The 22,605-nt window shown below is 36.5% G+C and overlaps 1 protein-coding gene across 1 annotated transcript in view; it reads left to right on the top strand.

Annotated features, from left to right (window-relative positions):
- Positions 1–22,605, top strand: part of VAV3 (vav guanine nucleotide exchange factor 3) — a 138,705-nt gene that overhangs the window by 102,905 nt on the left and 13,195 nt on the right. Inside the window, exons 20-25 of the mRNA XM_030226704.2 lie at positions 9,519–9,655; positions 13,343–13,408; positions 17,009–17,043; positions 17,204–17,320; positions 17,998–18,085; positions 21,224–21,353. Of these exons, the coding sequence (XP_030082564.2) occupies positions 9,519–9,655; positions 13,343–13,408; positions 17,009–17,043; positions 17,204–17,320; positions 17,998–18,085; positions 21,224–21,353 (573 nt within the window). The remainder of the gene's footprint in view (positions 1–9,518; positions 9,656–13,342; positions 13,409–17,008; positions 17,044–17,203; positions 17,321–17,997; positions 18,086–21,223; positions 21,354–22,605) is intronic.

Genomic DNA, 22,605 nt, shown 5'->3' with positions numbered 1-22,605 from the left:
TTTTGGGAGCAAGAACCAAGTCTGGGTGTTCTGCTGGAGTCAGTTTGATCTCTGGTGATTCTTTGATGTAACTACAGGCTGTTGCCACATGGTGTGGCATTTTTTCCCACTAAGTGTCCCCTTATTGCCCTTCTTTTGAATCTGTGGATCACCCAGTCACAGGCTAAATAACTTCAGTGAGGCAATGGCAAGCTGGTCACAGGAGGCAGCAGTGGCAGCCACAGTGAGGAGATAAGTGAGATAAGTCAGCCTGACTTACCTGGGATATCAACCCACAGACTACATTGCTTTCGGGTATGGTTTCTGTCTTAACAAATCTCACACTTTGCTGGAGTATATAATCCACATTCAGAGTGGTAACAGAAAATGGAAGGAGAACCTTCACTATTGTGCAGATGAATATATGAGGGTTTCCTTGACAGGGAAGGAAAGAAGCAAAAATACGTAAGACACAGCGTGATGATTATGGCAGCACTGATGTCTTTGCAGGGACTAAACTTGATACCCATCTTTATTGCCTATGATAATTTACCAATAATGTCTCAGCTTTGCAACAAAGATTGTGTGATGGATTATTTTATTGTGTGTTTTCATTTCTGCATTTAAAAGAAGGTCCTTTTACAGCTTATTATTTATTCATCATGTAAGCAATCTTCAAGTTAAGAACTTATTTATATATAGACATAGAAAAATATTCTACTGAAATTTGTAAACTGTTTTCAAAGTTGTTACTAAAACTTGAAAATATTTTTCTTTGATAAAAGGGAGCGTATCAGAATAGTATAAAATATTTCATATGCTAGTTGTGCTAGAAAAGACAGGCTGACATAAATGGAGACAGTAAAAACTTATATGTAAGATAGATATTTTTATGCTCAGTGGATATTTTCATTCTAGTCTGAATGCCTTTGTCTAGGTATATCTGCTAGTTGAGGCTAGGGATACTACAAATTCATGGGAAAGTTAGAGGCATCACAAAATGGGATGCATTTTGAATTTTCTGGAATTTGTTTTCATAGATTGCCAATACTTCAAATATGCAAAGTGTGCAGCAAAAACTAAAATCCTGAGGATATACTATTTAGGAATAAGCAATTTTAACTGCATTGGGGTGTTAACAGTGAAATACATATTCACGTTTTTTTGCTTCTATAGCACAAATACTTTCTAGTGAAAAGAAGTTTTGTTCTCTTTTTTCAAAGAAAATAATTTATTTGCTGTAGCCTATACAGACCAGAAATAAGTTGGCATATTTTTAAGAGCAGGTTTGTTTTAGCCAAAACAGCTGTGTCTTTTCATTGCTTTAACAGAAAGCCTTAATTCTTGCCACATTTGTCTTTTGATGCTTGCATGAAAGAAGGTGTAGAAGGCCTGAAATTTTCTTTGCATGTGTGCTAAGAACTATCAGTTAAGAAGTAAAAGAAGTATCTGCTGTAATCAGGGTGGAGGCCACAGTGAAGAAAAATTGCTTTAGAGTAAGATCATGAGAGTTTAACTTGAAAAACTGAAGGATTACACAGCATTATGAAGAGGGTGCATGCAGGCAAAATTATTTGTCATGTGCTGGGACCTGTCTGCTTTGCCAGGCATCAGGCACTTCCCTTTCACGTTATGTAATAATTTACAATGCTTCTCTTGCCAGAGAATTTAGTTTTAAGTAACACAAATGGGAGACTAAGGCCTTTCATCTTAGAGGCAGATGCTATTAGTCAATACTGAGCACAAAAGAAATTGTCTGAAAGAGAACTGAATTCTTATTTTTGCAATCCTTGATGAATAAAATGTCAGCACATATTCAGCAATTTGTGTTTTTAAATTTGATACCTGTGAAAGATTCTAGGTGGCGTAGGCATGTGTTTTCATGGATTCTGTATTGTTAAAATTATTCAGTCTGAGTTCTCAACACTGGAAAAAATGTCTTGGTCCTGTATAAGATTCATGACGTTTTGCAGTATTAAATTCAGTTTCCAAAGTGGGGTTCCTGTTTTCAAGCCTTTTTCCTCTTACTGCTTGCTGCAGAGTTATCCCTGGCCATGGGGAAGTGAGTATTTAAAGCTCCAGATAATTACTTCTATATTCCAAGATTTGTCCCTGTTTTTCAGAGCCTTTTGCTGCACTGTAATCGACTGTCTGGACACACCTTCATAGCTCATCTGTAGTATCTGCCCAATGCAAGTTGCTGGCCCCTGAGGGCAGGTGCATGTTTGAACAAATACATGAATTAGAATGCCATGCCTGTCTATGGCATCACATTAAAAGATGTGATAATTAACACTGGTTAATCTTCATACCATGTGCTTTTATAAAAAGCAGCACCACATGTACCACACTTTTTAATTCATATGCCAAAACTCCATTTTGCTTAACTTGTAAAAAAAAATTAAGCTGCTGACTTCTGAGGCAACATGATTTTTAAAGTTTATATCCCTAATTCACCTCCTAGACTACATTAAAAAGATGAGATTTCATTACTTTGTCAAAACAAGTGAAAACTGTGTTTTTGAGCCTGATTATTCTTTGTTGTTTACTCCCATGAAACATTTAATGCTCAGCTGTTTTTAAGGCTTGTTCAAAGTGCTGAGACTCTTTTCAATCCAGGCAATTCCAAAATCCCTTCCTCTCACAAGGATGGGTGCCTGTGTCACTCCAAGTAAGGAGCAGTTGCCTGAATAAACATTTGAAGTTAGAATTGTACAAAACAGCAAGAGCTTGTCCTTAACACTTGTATGGAGGAAAATCTGCTGTGAAGAGCAAACTAAGGTCTGTCAGTGAAGGAAAAATAGTTTTCACTCTGAATCACAAAAAGTATGTGGCAATGACCATTAGGAAATCAGTGACTTTTTTAGCTCTCTGCTTTCTTTCTCTTTCATGGAGAGAGTCCTCCTTCTCTTTTGAGAAATTACCTGGGTTTGAGTACAAAAACAGCAACATAATTTTGGAATTGCACAAGAAATGTTAGTTATTTTAGACATACTTTCTTGCATTTGCAATCCAAAGTTCTCAACCTAGGGCATGTTCAGGTTTTCTGAATTAATATGGATCTACAAAGACCAATATATGTATTATAGGGGAACACTGAGTGCTTGAAAGATGCAGATACAGCATGAAAAGGCTTTCTGTGCAAATGGGATTGGGTTAGCATTTGTAGGTTCTTTCAGCAGTGTACTTCACTAATTTTTCTGTTTCTTTTGTGTTGTAACATTTTGTTGCCTGACTCCCCCAAATCTTCAGAGTTTCTTTTCCTTCTCTTTGGTGCTGTCTTTAAGCAGCAAAACTGCTGTAATATAAAAACAAATGAATGTGTAGAAATAAAATAGAACTCATACAGTTTCAAAAGCAGCCTTGTAAATTGAATAACATTGCTGGTCTTGTTTATTTGCCTTGCAATGAACTCCTGCTATGATCTGCAGTGTAGTTCCAAGTTTTCTGTGGATCTTAAGTGGCTTTATCTCCATTTTCTGGTTATCAGGGGGCTTTTTGCTAATGATCAGATCTATAAAACCTGGGGAAGCTCAAGGACTTCCTGACTTGTGGTGTTTTTCTGTTTCTCATAACAAGTTGTTGATCAGACTGTTGGCAGACAGATTTTTCCCTCCCACACATCTTCATTTTGGTTGATGGTTGACCATTTTTGCAGAGGTCTCTGCCAAGAACAGTTTCTATATGCAGTGTTAAGGAGAAATGGTGGAAAATCTAAGCCTTCCAAAAATGTAGATTTGACAGGTAGTAAAGGACTGAGGGAACCACAAATCCTGTTTCATAAGGTTTTTAGGAAGGAAAAAGTTGTTAGAAGAGAGGGAGGACAGTGACAGAAAGTATAGCTAGGACTGTGAAAAAAAATGTTTCTTCCAGTTGTTGGTACTCATGGAATTCTGGAGGATGACAGTCTTTAAATCTTCTTCCACATTTTTATGGAAGAGAAATGTGAATGTTTATCAGATGTGGTTTGGAGTGCATTACAGATTGGTCACCTGAATTTTGAGATAGTGAAGATTATTTTGCCCTCCCCACATCCTTCCCCCATATTGCTCCAGCTCTTGCAAGTTTTCTGATAGTGGTGGAAAGGGCTGCTTTACTTCTATAAGCAGAAACTTAACAGTTGACCTAAGGTTTATGGTAGCTGATAAAAATTTTTAAAATCAACGTTGGGGGGGTTTTTGATTTCAAAATTAAGCGGCAAACTCCGGAGTTGTGGCTGATCATGTGCCAATAGTGAGAGTTGATTGAACAGTACACAAAGGCAAAGCAGTTAAAGAGAAGACTAGTGGAATATTCCTGAGTCCCAGGCTCTGTCAGCATTTCAGCCACCTTGCCTTTAAACTGGAAGGAGGAAGGTGTGGTTAGGAAGCAGTTCTTAACTGTGAGGGTGGTGAGCCACTGGCATAGGTTGCCCAGAGAAGCTGTGGATGCCCCATCCCTGGATGTTCAAGGCCAGGCTGGATGGGGCTTGGAGCAACCTGGTCCAATGGTAAGTGTCTCTGCCCATGGCAGGAAGGTTGCAATGAGATGATCATTAAAGTTCCTTTCAACTCAGCCCATTCTATGATTTTATGAATGTAAGGCTTAAAATCAGTATCTAAAATTAGAACTTATAATTAAAATGACATACAAAAATAATGACTTAAAACTGGGAGAATATAAAGTTCAATTAAAATATCTTCTTTGAGGTATGTGTACTTATTAATTGTGTTAATTTTGTGCAGGAGTAATTATTTAAATCACTGCCACTCTGAAGAGTGCTCTTAATAGACTGTGCTGGCATCTTCGAGTATGTGAGTTCTGTAATTTGCATTATGAGTACTTGGCCTAAAAGTTAAGAAATCCCACCCCAAACTAGTCTCTTTTGAGGCATTAATGGACTGCCTCAGAAATTGAATAAAAGTGGGTTTTTAAAAGTGATTAGTAGTGTTGCTTTCCTCTTGTCTCCTCCCCAGCTGAAAAGGCCTTCTGGACAAGTTTTGCCTTGGCAGTAACAAAGTCATTGACTTCTGCTGGTTGTGGGGATAGATGACCCTGATGAGGAGTTGGGAAGCTGCTCTCCTGACAAATGCAAGAGTGAAGAACCAACTTTATGGTTTATTCTGCAATAAAATGATTATGAACAGGATTTTTAAACAATGAAGGTAGCAGAGCTGATTGGTAGAGCATAGAGAGATTGCCAAAGGACTTTGTTTTCATATAGCTCATGCTCAGATTAGAGCTTTCCTTTACCTAGCTTTTAATATTAGTGTTGGACCTAGATGATGTTGCCAAAGAATGTGTCAAAGCTGGTGATTTTGTGTCATGGATGCTCAGATTGTGGGTATAACAGTTCCACCTGTTCTTCACACTGCTGTCCTTATCAACCCATCTGTTTTTCTCTTTCTATCATAACTCCTTGTTACTTTATTATTTGCAGTTATGCTTCTTGATCAGAAGCCTTCAAAGTGGAATTTTACTTAGCATGGTGTAAATACTAATTTTTTCTTTCAATATGAGTTCCCCTTTGCCTATGTCTCTTTAATTTCTGCGTTTTTAAAATTATACGTGACACTGTGGGCTACTGTTCAGACATTTAATCCCATGAGACACTGCCATGAGTTACTTAGCCCTCATTTCCTGGCTGGAGTGTGAAGATGTATGGAGATGCATCTGCTCAGAGATTTCAGGTGGAATATTCCTCCTGGTCTTTACTATGGAAGGCTTATCAATCTCTAAATGTCAGCTTCTCTCTTAGCAGGGCTGCATTCCCTAAGTTAGCAGCTGCAAGTATATAAGCCAGAAAGGGTCAAAGCAAGTGCAGAGGTTCCAAACAGACCCCCAAAATGCTGTTGTGGTGAAACAAAGGACAGAATTAGTGGGCCTTTGTGTCTTTTTCTGTATGAAAGATAGGGTTGTTTTCTTGAGATTCTGGAAGCATCAGGATGGGGCCTTGTCAGATAGTCTAAAATTCTGTTTCAGGTTCAAAGCCTCGTGGAGTCAGGAGGCTTCATTCCATTGCATTAGTGGTTGTTTTTTTTCTGTCAGGTTATAAATATTGGTGATTAGGCTAAATTTTTGATAGAGAAAGTCTTCAATTTAACTAAGATGGGATGTTTAATGCAGACAAAGTTGTTTCATGTCTTTCTGGTAATAGCATAAAGTTTATCCACAAATTCACCTTTGAACCCTGCTCTCCTGTATGCTATGTCATTATTTTGTGAGTTAGAATGATCCCTGCCTGAATCCTAAACCACATTTTGCATTGCTTGGAAATAACAGATGCTGGAATCAGTTTTGACAGATAGAGGTCATAATAGGGTGTCCATATGCATGTTGTTAGCAAAAAATAACATTTTTGAATCTCTGCATGGAACTCTGAGGGTCATCCAGTGTTGTTTAGAAATGCAGAGCTGCTGTAAGGAATAGAAGTGGTTTCCTTTTTTTTGTTTCATATATAATGGATATTCTAATGTATTATGTACTATGTTAATTCTAAAATGTAGCCTCCTTCTCTGACTCATAATTATCAGATGAAATATTCAAGTGCATGGTACAGTTTATTAAAGGTTTTATTTTTCTATAATGTAACCTAATTGGTACCTTTATAAATCTTGATCTATCATGCTTTCTGTTTTTCTCATGAGCTACAATTTAGATCATCAATTTATGTTAGTTCTGTGACCCAGAGCCTGGCTATGAAGACTTTTCTAGGAATCTGGGGTTTTTCCTGGTTTTCAAGGGAAGTAAATTTTAGCTATTTATTGGTGTCATAACTGGATAAGTTTGTTTTTTTATTTCAATGTTGAAAACTACCAGGCTCTTTTGTATCTTTAAATTAGAAAGTTTCCTGATAAGAAACTTTTTCATGTGGAAATCTGACTTAATGGAAATCAATGATAATATATGGATGAAATCCTGATCTTGTCCTTTGTGTTGGAATTTTACCCTCTTTTTAACGTGTTCATAAGTAACATTTTTGTCCCAGATATATTTCTGCAGTTTTCAGATAGTGTCAGTTCTGCAGCTATGTACCTTGCAGTGGCAGTGTCTCTAAATGCTTAACATATTTCACATTTCAGTAATTAGTGCATAGAGGTTCTATACTGTTTCTGTCACAAATAATCCATAGTTATACTCTAAATAATTAATAACTCTAAAGCATTTCAGGTTTCTGTAGAATACCACTTTTTCTTGTCTGCATTACTGAGTTACAGCAAGTCCTCAGGATTCTTAAGGAGGATATTTGTTAGGAATCCATGTGCCAATTAAAAATGAAATGTCAAGAATGACAAGGAAAATATCCTAGATCTTGCCTGTCTGAACTTCTGTAAAGCAGCTGGTGTACTGCCTCAGAGGAATTGGTTTCTTATGAGAGGAAGCTAAAAGAACTTGGCTCGTTTAGCCTAGCAAAATGAAGGTTAATAGGGGTATGATTGCTCTCTTTAACTGTAGTATGAAAATAAAAGCAGACAAGGAAAAGAACTCTGCAGGCTCCTGTTTCTAAATGGATGTAAGTTGGCCATGAAGTAATTTACACTGAAAAGCAGGAGATTGTTGTTGTGGTTTAACCCCAGCCAGGATCAAAACGCTAAGGTGAGAAAGCTCGTGGGTTGAGATAAGGACAGTTTAACAGCTAAAACAAAAGGAGACACACACACAAGGAGAGCAGAAGAGAGATTTCATTCGCTGTGCTCCTTGGCCAGTCTGTTGTGCAGCCATCCCAAGGAAAGCAGGACTTCATCATGTGCAATGGTGACTTGGGGAGACGAATGCCATCACTCCAAACATCCCTTCTTCCTCCTCCTTGCCCCACTTTATATCCTGACCATGATGCCACATGAATGGCTTATCTCCTTATCCTGTCCCAGCCATGTCCCCTCTCAGCTTCTGCACCCCCAGCCTGAATCAGTATATGAAAGCATGAAAGACTTCAGTTTAGAGACAAAGTAATGTCTAGTGTTTGCCTAAGTGGAAAAATGGCTTACTAATAATTAGGTGCTCATTTTAAGTTTGCTAGGTAACTTGCAGAAACAGTAAAAGTTAAGGTGTCATTTGGGTTGAGTAATGTAAGAGCTGGTATTTGCTTAATGTTTCATCTGCACTTAGGATTAGTATTTATTCATTAATACTGAGAGTAGTAATTATGGAAGGGGATCTCTTTCATGTTTCATACAATTTAGAGGAGATCATGGGTATTTGTGTTTGTTGCCACCTAAATTACAGTAGTGATTTTGCAACAGAAATAAATCTTCTGTGGGCCTGCTGATCCTTTGTTGTTAGAATGAAGTTAATGATGACCTTCTAGCAAAAACCATGTTAAATATGGCAGCCCAGCAACCTTGACTTTGCAGCCTGTCACTCTTATCTGTAATTATTAATATATATTCTTACAAAACTCTTACTTAACCAAAAACTGTCTGGTTAAGATTTGAAATTGATATACCCACTTAATTATAACGATTTTGAAAATCCCATGTTTAGTTAAAACCAGGAAAATTATTCTGTTTTTTTTTAAGGTAGAGGGAGAATAATTAAACATGGCTTTGTTGTTGTGAAAAAATGCTTTCCTTGGCAGAAATAGAGTGCAAAAATGTTTTTGTAAAAGTCTGTAAAGCTTTAAATTCCTTATGCAGTGGGTGGTGCTTCACTTGATTTCAAGTATTCCTGTAATATCAGAGCACACTCTTTCAGTGCAATATGCTAGCTGTCCGTAATGCTTAATTTTTTTTTTTTCCAAAGCTGCTAATGTTATAAAAACGTGGTGTTACAGTATCTACAGCTTTATCTTCTGACTGAAGATCCAGGGATTGCCCCCCATTTGATATACTCCTGTGGAGGATTCTTGAACTGTAGTTAGAAACAGTGATTTGGTTCTTTGCACAAGCAGACAGAAGTGGGTTGCTCCCTTAAAAAAAAAACCCCAAAAATCCCAGCACAGCTTAGTTGTCTATGATGCAGTCAGTATTGATAAAAGGACTAGTGTGCACCTAGAGTTGTCTTGAAAATGAAACCTTCAATTGATCCAGGCTTTGCTACAGGCCCCCAGAAATCGTGCCATAACATGAAAATTAAAAAGAAAAAAATGTAAGAAATCTAAAAGAATTGTGATCCTGACTCTCCTGGCCTTGTTCACATTGGCTGTAGGTTTTTGGTAATAGCATTCTAAAGCAGATGAGATTATTCATATTGGTGTCTTTAATGCTAATTTGTTGAAATCTTTGCCTTAAACTGTAAAGATAGCCTTAATATTTGAACCCTATGCAGAGCTAGGGCTGCACATGTCCAGGGAGGAGTCTCCATAAGCATAACATCAACTTTACCCCAAGAAAAAAGGGGGATGGAGATGTTTTTCCAAAGAAATTATTTTCTATTTGATTGTGCCTGGTACAGTACTAAGTACTAGTGCCTTAGTCCAATACCTGCTAAAGACAGTGTTTCTTTGTTTGATTGCTCTCATGGTTTTCAGATTCTGTAGACTGTCATTACCTAAAAATTGATTCTGGCTTTTGGGATTTTTTCTGTTTATGTTATTTATTGTTTACAATTTCTTTCCCCAGGTTTACCAAAAATGCAAGTAATTCGGAACTACAATGGAATCCCCCAGCCAGCAGCACAAGATGGGCCACCATTGCACATCCAGATTGGGGACACTATTGAACTCATTAGAGGAGATGCACACAGCTTATTTTGGCAGGTACTGTATCATTTAGCAAGGGGCTATGGTCTGTTTGTTCAGATATCAACTTTTTATTGAGATGTTGCTCTCCTAAATTTTTTTCTTTTTGAACAACAACAAAATTCTTTGTGGTTTATCAAAATAAATGCCTAATACAACTAATTTTGCTTTTAAATTGCCAGTAGTTCCTATATAATGTAAAACTTTGTTCTTGCAACCTTAAATAAAAGTCACGGTGAATAAATCTGGAAGAGCATGACATTGGTGGCAAGTCTAGTGAAATTATTAGAGTTGAGGAGAGTGTTTGGCACAAAAAGCAAAATTTTCAGTCTGGTTCTGTAACACAACATAAGTAAAAGCTATGTTGACAAAACCCAGTTAGTGAATATTAGATTTATAAGGGAGAGAAATAGCTCTGCAAAACAGAACCCCACCTAAACTACTTCATGCTGGCTAAAGTCAGTTAAGGATAGGGGTTTTTATATACATGGGATATAATATACAAGTATATACATGGGATATTATATACAAGTATATACATGGGATATAATATGCAAGTATATTTTATTGATGGCAAGATTCGCTGTCATGTGATTCACATCACTACTTTTGTTACTAAAATTTCTTCTGAAATGAGAACTATAAATGTTCTCAAAATGCTGACTTGAATTCACTTTAACAGTAAATGCATTAGAATGTCTCATTTTTCTTGATTGCTTTCTTAATTGTTTTTATTATTGGATACATGGAAATAGAGCTAAATACAACTATCAGGAGATTAATAGAACAGCAAGTGATAAATATCTTGAATTGGTGTTCCTGTGTTGATCTTCCTGATTTTCTTTTCTTTTCCTTTTTTTTTTTTTAAGCTATAATAAGGTAATGAATATAATATAAAAAATGCCTGGTCTGTTTCATGAGTTAGGTCAGAGTTTTTCTTGTTTGTTTTGGATTTGGTTTTTCTGGCTACTGTTAAGACAGAATTTTCTTCAGGACAGGATCAGTGAACTCTTCCTATGTCACTGTATCAGCCTGAACATTTAATTGGGGGAAGTAATAAACAACAGAATTACTTTAGCTATTGAAAAAATACGTAAATAGGCATAACCAAGCCACCTTACCACATCCCAAAAAACCCTCCAAACACAAAGAACCAACCAACTCCCCTCCAAAATCCCCCAACCTGTTACTTAGCAGACTTAAATCTTTCCAAATGGCACAGTTTGGCCTGGGTAGTTTTGTGTGTAGGACTTGGTTCTGCAAGGTCTGGAGTTCTGATCTGGAGAAGCATTTAAACCTGCTCTTGACTTAGGACTGGCTAGAAGGTAATCACTTGACTAATACAATTAGTACAAGCCAAAATTACTGCTACCACGTGGGACTGATTCTATTGCCATGTTCATACGCATCTGCCAACTCAATTTACTGGAAATTGTCTTAGAGGTTGTTTGTGATTATCATGCTAAAGAATTTAGCTAGAATCTCATTGTGTTTAACTAGCAGAAACCAGAAAGTGTGTTAGGCTTTTCCCTAGAAGCCTCAGTAATAGATTTGAATCCTAATGGAAATTGTCATCTCCATTAGCATCGTTCAGGAATTTTTTGTCTCTCTTGTCACAGACTGCTTAATACAGGTTTTTCTGAGTCTTTTAAGGGCATCTACATTTTAAAATGCATATTAAGAAAGAGCCTGTAAAATGCAATTTATATTAAAATCTTTAATTATTCAAAAGGGCTTTTAGAGTAATTTACAGCTGACCCACTAGCCTAATACTACAATAGTTTTCTAGGTTGACCATTTAGAAATTCAAATGATTGTAATAGATAAGTATGTGTGGTTTAGGTAAAACTTTTTCATTCTTTACAATGCATCAAATAAATAATACAGGTTACTAAGCAGTGCTTGAGCTGTAGCTGAAGTGTGGTCAAACATGTCTTGATAGACATTAATATGTTTTGTTCAGTGGCTGGTCTTATTGAGTGTAGTACCACTTGCTATTCAGGTAGGATTAGTATTGAAAATAAGTATCACTTGGACAGCAGAGTGTTTCAGAGCTCTGCTTAAAATGAGGTTTGTACTCGAGAGGGATTCGTGTTTCAGGAGTAAATAGAAGATATGGATACAAGGGAAACCTGTATTCAAGCAGATGGTGTGAAAGGGGGTGAGGAAGCTTTGCTGAACACAGGTTCAAATCTGTGAGATTTTCACTTGTTTGCACATAATTATTTTTTAAAATATCACTGGTATAAAGCACTTTTAGCTTAAATACTGCCTGTGGGATTTTCCATCTCCTCTGCTGCCTCTGCACTTCTCTCTATTTTTGGTTAAGGTGGTAGCTACTGTGTGTGATAAATTGCATAGTGATCTCCTATGGAGAATGATGCACTCACTTATTGTGCTTAGAATAGCACCAGTCAAAGAATGTTTTTATTTTTTTCATAAACCCTTGTTATTTTTTTGCATTCAGCTCCACTCTGTTGAATTTTCTGAGTTCTATTTTTTGTGGTGGTATTATGATAGAATTACACATTTAGTGTTACAGAAACAAAATGAACTGAAACCCTGAAGAAATTTCATGTGTTTATGAGCATTTTTCCCTTTTAAATTTTTTTATTTTGCAGCTATGCCTTCAAAAATAAAGAAATGTAGTTTGCATGATTTTAATGCTTGTAAAGTACTCATGCTTAGTCTCCTTGCCAAATGCTGAGAGTATATTATATTAAACAGTATACTACATTTAATAGGGGTTAAGTATTTATGTGCTTTTTAAAAATCAGTTAAATTAAGACATTTGTTTGCCTAAGTACACATTTTGATGCCTGCTTTTTATGAATCTGTGTTCAGGATTTTAGATATGTACTCTCTTCTACTCTGAAATGTGTGTTCACTGCCAAATATTACTAGTAGGAATATAAAGATGTTTTAAGGAGTTCTTCAGGAGAGTTTGGTCGGTGTTGAACGGTGTGTGAGCTGCTGATGCATGGATTTGTGATGGTCAGGTCACTTTTGGTGCTTAGAACCTGGAGTAAATTGGTGCTCCTGCCACTCTGGGAGGTGCAGGAAAGGCTCAGTTTAGGCCATGCTGGATGCATTTCTGCCCCTGGTCTCCCCATTGTGTGGATGCATCTCCAGCATGTCAGTACATCACAGGGAGTCATCTTTAATTGTGGTAGCATTCCCCTGCCCAATGGATTTCCACTGATGTGCATCACTTCTGGAAATGTTTAACACTGGCTGTTCATGAGCCCTGAACTCCCACTGGAGTTTGGTCTCTCAGGTGCTGCAACCACTGCTGCACAGTGGAGTAGTCATTTTGGGGAGCTGCAAGGTTGCAGGGTGGCAGCTTTCTGTAGAATGTCAGCTGAGGAGGAAATCACTTGAAAGGAGATAATTAGCATTAATGAAGATATCAGATGCTGGCAGACATTGACAGAACTGGGAATCACATTGCAGTCTCTGAGCTCCCTTCTTGCCTCTTATCTCTCAGAGCTTTCAGATCTATCCGTTATAATTATTACTTAATTATATTAAAACCCAACAAAACAACAACAAAACCCACAGAAGTATTGAGCAACACTTTATTAGAACAGCCTTTTATTTTAAAGACTCTTGTCTTTAAAATTTATTTTCCGAAATCCCTGGGCGTGTATTATCATTTACCGTTAATCCAAATTATATCTCAAAAGTGGAATTTTTTTTTTTTAGGGAAGAAATCTAACAACAGGAGAGCTTGGATTCTTCCCAAGTGATGCAGTAAAACCTAGCCCATGTGTAAGTACAATTATTTAGTTCTGTTTGCCACCTTACAGCAAGACTGCCCTTTTCATTAGTTCATTATTAATTTTATCTTACAAAAATGATATTGTTTCTAGTTCCTTGCTGCTTTCATGGTGGGTTCAGTATTGCTTAAAGGAGAGAGTTCTAATACTTTTGGTTATTTGGTAGGACATGTCAAGAAAACAAGTTTGATAAGCAGGTTTCACTTTTGGGAATATTAATAAATTGAACTGTCTGAAGAGTTTCCAGAGTGTAGATCAAATACATTTTATGTGGAAGTGCACTTTCTTCCTTCCCCAGCAGGAAGGTGAGAGTGCTGTGGCTCTAATCTATTCCCCAGTCAGTTTGGGTTAGAGAGAGGGATTACAGCCTAGGTAGTAAGTTTAAAAATTTTAAAACTAATATAGGACATTGAATTCTGACTGCTTGATAAATTTTGTTTTTTCTTTATGTTCTTACCTGTCTTTATTTCACACAAGAATCTTCTCAATCTAGAAAATTTTGTGAAAGTAATAAGAAAAATAATTTTATACTGTGTACTCAAGAGTTTAATGTACAGATGTGATGATGTATTAATATACTACACACTTGTTCCTTCTCTGCCCTCTGTAACACTGTGCATCAGATTGCTGCCTTCCTTTGTTGAGGTCAATTGATAAAAACCCATGAACCCTGTAATGAATCCTAGTCCTTGCTTTGCTTTAAGGTAGTTTACACTTACTTGAACCCGATTCTCAACAGTTTGACTTATTAATAAAATTGCTTTTGTTACAGCAGTCAAGATGTGCCACTTCAAGGGCTTTTATAAGTAGGTGGGGTCAGCTCTTAGTAGCTGCATTGTGATGTCTTTGGGGCTTATTGTGTCTTAGTTTCCAGAACAAGTATACATGAAATCCTAAAGAGTATAAGTGTCTTAAAATACCGTAAGACATCTTTAATACCATATATTTCCAGGATTTTGTTTGAAGAGGAATGCACAGACTATTTATAAGTACAAGTTATGTAAGTTTGGTTGAGAGGACAAATCTGAAATAAATATGAAATTGTTGTGTGAATTTAGCTTTCATCCCTCCACCCTTTGCTTATTGTTAAACTTGTGAATTTCCCACCCCTTGCTCATTGTTCAAGGGTGGATTTCCCATTCCATGGTGTCACTGTCAGTGACCCCATCAGTCATTGTGTAGTCATTGACCCCAACTGTAGCAGCACTTTTAGGAATCACCAACATACTTTGAAAGCACTGGCAGTGTAATATCTGAAGTTAGGAAAAATGCTGCTGGGGTGTTATGTAGGTTTCTTTCTTATGGTAAAGCTTTCTGCTAAATTTAAAATATACTATTTAGAGGAGTATGGAAAATAATGTAGTTTTACAGAGTGAATAAATACTATTCATGAGATGTTACCAACTGGTGTCATGATCAGAACAAAAAGATAAATTGATGCTTCACCACTGTTAACTTGGAAGGATGAAATATAAACATCTTATTATGATAAACGATGCAGTTACACATACTGAAACATCAATCAGGTTTTAAACATGCTATAACTTTTACTGTTATTATTAAGTCTAACAGTCTTTACAACCATCTGATATAAAAATGCCCAGAAACAGCATAAAATCCATATATCAGAAGACTTTAGGAATGAATATTGAATGAAAAACTGCTGAGCTCCGGAATATCTATATTCCAGACTTTTCACAGATGTCCCTATAAACAATTTTTCCCTTTAAAATAAGTAGTATATGTCAGCAGACATTTTATGCCCTATATGAGTAATATCTGTTTCTTCTAGCTTTCCTCCATTTTTCTAGTTTCTGTAGGGGCATTAAATAGATAGCACAGTATGAGCCAAGAGCTTTTGGAATAACATTTGATTTTATCCTCTTTATGCCAATGAACAACACTTGTTATATGAATATATTTCTCCATTCAAAATTTACAAAAGCAACTACTCATCTATCGTTTAACTGCTCTGGAGGATGGACTTAAACCATCTTTGAATTTTTACATCCTTTCCAGTTTATTAGCACTGCTAGAAATGTTGAAACAAATTTGAAATATTTAAGGATATCTTGCAACATGTAAAAAACATGTAAAAACTTTGTAATTTTTGAAATGGTGGCCTTGAAGTGTGTCATCAGGTTGATCCCCTGAAACATTTCTCTTAGGAATTGTTTGTCAGCATTCACATAGTCCATTAAATTTCTGCCAGGTCTCCCCATTAGAGCTGCCTGAATAACACCATCAGTATCTGCAGGATGGGCAAGGCCAGTTCTGCTGCCAGGGTGACACCTGGCTCTCCTGGGTGCCCTGCACTCCTGAGGGCTTCACTGCTGCCAGCACTTCAGATGCTGCTGTGGAGAAAGCCCTTCGTCTACCCTGTTTGGGAATAATGCATGTTTCCTTTCTCTCTCAAGAACTAGACTAAATAACTGTTTAATACCTGTTAAGATTTACTGCTACAGAAGCCAAACATGTGAGCCTGTTTTTTTCACAGAGAACTTTATTGTGTTCCACACTGAAGTTTATTTCAAGGTCAAGTCTAGAGACCTGATAGATATCTTGCTTGATACCCGAGGTCAAGACAATGGGAATTGTAATTGATTGCAAATCAATCAATTTAGAGACCTTTGTCATAATATTTTCCTGACTTGTTTTGTTTTTGGAAGTCTTTTTTGGTCACATTCCATATATCATGAATAAAAAATTTTTGAGAAGAATGTTACTGTAATTTCTTCCCTATTAGAGACCAGAAAATAAAACATTCATTAGTTTTACTTGAAGGAAAAAGCCCCCAAACATTCTGCTTACCTAAGAATATGTGACCTTAAGTTATAAGTGGGTGAGATTTATGTTAACCTTTCACTAAAATCCATTTTTCAGCACTGTGCATTTTCACACATTGTTTTAGAAGAGCAGGGTAATACTGACTTATCACACACTAATGGGAGATGATACTGTGCCTCTTGTGCATGAATGAACATTATCTATACATCTGTTTGTGTACATATAACATCCATTGTGCAAGCTGATTGCAGTTTAATTTTTATATTTAATTTCACAATCAAGTGACATTCTTAGCAAGGTGCAGTAGAAAAGCTGCCCAAGTCAAATACAAAGGAATGAATGATGTAGAAGTTGTGGAATATCCTTAGGTCTCTCTGAAGATTATAGAGCAGATTTCCAAATGGACAGTCTAAGGCCACACAGTCCTGAATACATGAAATGAGTTTTATACATTACTGCAAATTGTTTGCATTACTGTAAATTGTTTTTAGTGCACTTTTCTACAATAAAGAGCACTGAGCTATTTTGTGTATGAAATTTGAATATAGGCATTGTCAGAAATGCTTTGTTTGAACAGTTCTGTGAAGTAAAAATACCCAAAACAAACTGTCACAGAAGAGCTTAAATTATTCTGTACTACTTTCAGAATGATATGGAATATTTCTCCTTTATTATAACTTTCTTTAAAGAAAATAGACTTGTGGACAAATTAGATTACCTGGATATTGATAGTTAAATCAATCTATTATCTGGTTTTCAGGAAAAAGATGTTGGTCCTCATTTTCTGTGTCTTTTGATATCCTAGGTTCCAAAGCCGGTAGACTACTCTTCACAGCTGTGGTAAGTCTCTGTCTTTCCTTACAGGAATCTGAAAGAAGCAGCCACAGAAAGCAACTGTGTTTACTACAATTTAAATTATATTGGTTTAACCTTTCTAGGCTTCAGAAGAAGGCATTATGTAATGGTTTGGGAAAGCAAATTTTTCTTTTCCTTGTTCCAGGTTTGCAGGAGCAATGGAACGATTGCAGGCAGAAAGTGAACTAATTAACAGAGTAAACAGCACTTACCTGGTGCGGCACAGGACCAAAGAATCAGGAGAATATGCAATTAGCATTAAGTAAGTGGAATTGGATTAAGAATGCCTCAAGAAAGTTTTCCTGTTCTCATTCTTGTCTAGATAGCATTTGAAATAAATACAGAAAACAAACCACTGTTTCCGTCACATAATTATGTGCAGCCTTGAAGAGAGTCAATATAGGAAAACTGAAGCTGCTGTCAAAAAATACCCAGGATGTATAGAAGGAGAGAAGCAATGGTTTTATAATGCTGATGTAGCAAATTGGGGCTGAAAAAATCAAGGTTGACTATGCTGGAGAAGAGTAAGCATTGTTTGCTGTACAGTGAGATCTGTTTCATTGACACTGGTGAGAACTCAAAGCCCTTTGCATCTCAGATTATCCAGTAAAATGTGGGTTTATACATGTGTGGGTGCAAATAATTGCTTGCTTTCATGTTGTAGATCAATATGAATATAAAAGGAGGAAGTACATGGGAATTCCCAATTAGAATAAGCAGTTAGCTGTGACTTTTTTTTTTTCTGATGACAGATTACTTCTTTAGCTGTACTTTAATAAATATGTTTAGTTGATTAGATGTCAACTTTGTTTTGGCACAGATATACATTTTGTCTTAAGAATTTATGTGTGTGGTGTTCTAGGGGCATGCCCTCAGGTAATTATTGATTGTGTCTGATTAAAAACACATTTATATTCATAAGTTATTCATTGCCCACAGGTACAATAACGAAGTGAAACACATCAAGATTTTAACAAGAGATGGCTTTTTCCACATTGCAGAAAATAGAAAATTTAAAAATTTAATGGTAAGCATTGATTAGCTTTTTAAGATTGTGAGATTTTCTTTGTAGCTGTTTCTGTTAGAGAAAGCTACTTTGGTTTATGAAATTTCAGAAGGCTATGCAAGTGAAAGATGTGAATTGTGTCCACTCCTGCTAATAGGATAATTTTTTATGTTTATGGTTTTAGCTCTAAGTGATAATTTTATGTGCTTAAGACTACATATTTATTGTTAGGACTGGACTGTGTCCCTTGTAGTGAAGGGGAAAAGAGGAGGAATTTGAATCCCATCCATCAGCTCACTCTGGAGTTAGGCTGAATCTGGAAAGGAGAATTTCATGTCTTTGGAAATCTTGGTTTTTAGGAATCAATTGGATTAAAATTTTTGCAGCAGCCTTCCTGCATGCATACTCAAGTAAGTGAAAATGCTAAATAAAAATGAAGGATAATACGAAACAAGAGCAGGGAGAAGCCTTAAAACCAGGAAGCCTTAGAAATTATATTAGTTTAACCACTGACACTCTGTGAAACAAGAGCATCCTAGAAGTGGGGAGAGATTAAATGATAATCTGTAAGTGCTCATTAGAACAGGAAGAACATCAATTTCTTGATGAAGAATGCACCAAGCTGTTTTTGCATTCTTTTCTTCATTTCACACTTTCAAGCCAGTGAGTTCTTTAGTTTGAGGGCTGGGGACCCTGAGATCTTTTCATTGTTTAGCAGCAGAAATAGTAGTGTTGCTCACATACACAAGGAAGTGCTGCTTACTCTGTGAACCATACCAATGATTCGTTGGAAACTGATCATGGCCAAACACGGCTGCTGGAGTGCCACCTTGCCAGGTTTCTTCTTATGGCAGTGGTGCAGTTTAATGCACTGGTGCAGGTTCCAAAGTAGAGCAGAAATACAAATAAAGGACAAAGTTGGATGGGAAATGAGCAAATAGAATATGCATTGCATCACAGAATTGAGAGGACAGAAGAAATTTCTGTGTAAGGACTTCACTGCTACCAACTTAGCCTTGCTAACATTCAAGTAGGAAAGAATTACTTTATAATGCAGATTTAGGGTATTATGAATTCTGCCCTTGAGAGTTCAATACACAAGTGCTGTGGTGTTTGTACATGCTGTGGAGCAGCTGCTTTGTTCTGGATAGATGGAAGAGAAAAAGTAACAGTGTCTTAAAGAAAAGAAGAGCCGAAGTAGATTGAGTAGAAGTGGGAGCAGAAGAGAGACAGAGGCAGCATCCATGGAAACGTTAAGTAGTGATCTGCAGTGACACAGTGTTTTGTACTGCTTTGGAGGGGGGAAAAAAGCAGAAGAGCTCTTGGTCTGGTTTTTATAGTACATTTAAAAAACTTCCACCAGAGTAATTAAAATGTGCTGAGTGTGTAGACAGGGTGCAGTGAAAGGTCAGTTTGGCTGCTGCTGTGAATCAGGGTGATGTGACAGGCTCCTGAGGAGCCCCATCCATGCTGGCATGGATTCCTTAACTCACTCCTCTGTTTGTAAGCTACTGTGATTTGTGCAATTCATGTTTTAGAGGCCAGTTGTCAGTCAACTGTTTTCATGGAAGAATGGAATGAAAACATAAGCTTTAAAAGTAACTGAATCTGTGACATGAAATGATTTTTTTATTTTTCCTCAGTTTAAAACCATTTTGCTTATTTTGCCAACAAAATCTGTACATTTGGAATTCTAATTACCTTTACCAAACAATGCAATTCTTACAGACTTACACTGTGCAAAAAGATAACAAAAGTTTCATACTAATTATATTCTATCTATCCAGATATCCTACTTCAAATGCTACTTACAAATCACACAGTATTGTCATGGTAATTTGAATGTCTGGATATTCAGTGATGATTTGGGACTAAATTTCATTGCTGACATTTCAGTTTGTATGATGCGCTGATATCAAACAGCAAAGCCCAAAGAGTTCTTAGTATCACTGATGTAGGCTATTATAGAATAAACATTATAGTAGCTTTTTGTGGTGCTGTTTTTTTTTTTTTTGTTTTGTTTTGTTTGCTTGGGTTTTTTTGGTTGAGGTTTTTTTTTTTCATAGAAGAAAATGATTAGACATAGTATGATCTTCTAATTTTGGCCTAAGCTTGGCTTGGTCAACTCTAATTTTGCAAGTCTAAGTGTAAATAAGTGGAATGAAGTGAAGGGATTACAGTAAATACATTGCTTTGTGCTTGCATTTCTGAAGAGTGAAATCCCACCTTTGAATGGATCAATTGAAGTACATTTGCTTTGAATTGTCCAGTCACTTTTCATCTTATTCTAGCTCCGTGTACAAACGATGTGATATTTGCATTTCTAGGGCTAATTCAAATGTAACAGACAATGGCAGGGGTTGAAAATTGCAAAGGACTAGCATGAGCTGTCATCATTTTGATGGGTGTTGCCTTCTTTAGAGTAGGAATTTGAGTAACTTGTCTTTTTGGTTACATAAACTATTTCAGTGATTCTTTTGTATTTACATATATGAATTTTTGCACATATATATGTAAAATATTCCTGTGTCTACCTATGAATGCTTATATAGATGCACACACACACAGATGATGAAATTTTTGGATTGGGTACCAGGAGAATGTCAAACACTGGATTTTTCAGTCAGTGTGCAGTGTCTGACACCCCCAAGCCTGCCCTGCCTTGGAAGTTTTACATCATCTGAGTATCTGCACATCAAGCTGTTGCTAACTTACAAGCCACGTGCTTTATTTCAGATCTCTGTACTAACAAATGCATGTGTAGATAAGCATCATTTATTATTACAAAAGAGATGTGAGAAAACAGGGGCATTTACCACTCCATCCTCAGCAAGCAGCTGGCCTTGCCTTCTGCCTGACTCCAGAAAAGCAAAGCTATCCTCAGCCTGACTTAAAGGAGCAGCAAATGTTGACTCTGGCAAAAATATTTTACTTAGCTGATTTTTGTGGTGTCTTTTTTGGTTTGTTTGTTTTGTTTATTTTTTTTTTTAAGTGGCAATATGAAAGCTGGTACTTCATATTTTAAAAAATAACAATTTCTTATGGGATGTATTGTAAAATAAGATTACCTACATAATAAAACTGTCATTGACTGTGCACCAGAATGCTGAATGGTATGTGATTTCAATTTCCAATGCAAGACTTTTTCCTTTTTGAAAGGAACTTGTAGAATACTACAAGCACCACTCTCTCAAAGAAGGTTTTCGAAGTTTGGATACTACTCTTCAATTTCCATACAAAGAATCTGAAAATTCAGTGGGACAGAGGAGTAACAGAACAGGTGGCCATGGTGAGGATTATAAATTTTTGTGGATTACTTTCTGTCATATATATATATATATGTGTGTGTGTGTATATATATCTTAAAAGGACACGGTACGTGAAGCTTTTTCATCTTCCATTTTTGACATATAACCAATTGCTATGGCAATGCTTTTAGCTAGGATTTTTGGAAGCTAAGCAGATTCAGATCTGCCAGAAAATTTATAAACATGTCTAGCAAGCTTGTCTTGCTGCCAAACTTAAAATCTCCCTGATATTCAAAAATTCTATTAGACATGCTGGTGAGAGATCAAACTGCATCTTGCCTAGTTTCTTAAGGAATTTGCATATGTGCAGCTACAAGTGTTAATATCTGTGACAATTTCTAATCCTTAAAAGGAGATTTAAATAAATCAGTCTTGTAGCATAGCCCTATGAAGTAGCATCTCAGTTAATGTGTAAAAAAAATTAGATTTACTAATCATAATTATTTTTATGCATGTTTTTTACATTGAGTGTTTATTAGAGTTCCCTTTCTAAGCTTCAAAAGTTAATGAACTTCTGTCCAATGTAAGGAGCAGTTAAAAAGTTGGGAAGTTTAGAGAGAAACTGAGAAGGCTTGTAATGCATATGCTGACCTTTACTTAAGCTATTACAATGTAAGTGGGAGTTAGCATGATTTTTAGGACATGGACAGGTTCAATGTTAATGATAAAACCTACCACATGGCTGGCCTCTGGAAAATATATAATGTTTCTGTCAAAGAGCAAATATTAGATTTGCTGTTCTGCAGTCACTGGCTGCATCTTTGTACTGTAAGAAATAATAAGAGGAAAATAAAAATTAATGGATATTTTATCAAGATGAAGACTGCTGTAAAAGCCCAAAAAGCCCAGTCTAGTCTTTGTGATGATGGCTTTGCTCCTTTCATTTGCTGTGTTTGTGAGCTTTTGTTTACTTGCTTGCCTCTGTTCCATGACATTTGTGTAACTTTGGAGGCTTTCTTCCTCTCCTAGTTAAAGTGAAGATAATTTAGGACAAATGAATGTGAGAAACCAGCATGTCCCTGGCATTTCATTTACTGTCTCTACCTCCCAATTCATCTTCTTTCCATTTCTGTTCTCCTTCACTGCTTCCCAGGGCTTCTGTCAGTTGTCTCCTCTCTGTGGTGTTCATGTCCATTCCTGGTGAATTTCTCTGCCCTTTAGCTCATGGTCTCCCTGTGCTTCTCATTGGATTTACTTTGCGTTTTTTTTCATTGACTGTGAGCAGAACCAGAT

The sequence above is a fragment of the Serinus canaria genome, chromosome 8 (assembly GCF_022539315.1).
Source record: "Serinus canaria isolate serCan28SL12 chromosome 8, serCan2020, whole genome shotgun sequence".
NCBI lineage: Eukaryota > Metazoa > Chordata > Aves > Passeriformes > Fringillidae > Serinus > Serinus canaria.
Note: the sequence above shows the minus strand (reverse complement) of the source record. Positions and strands in the feature narration are given on the sequence as shown.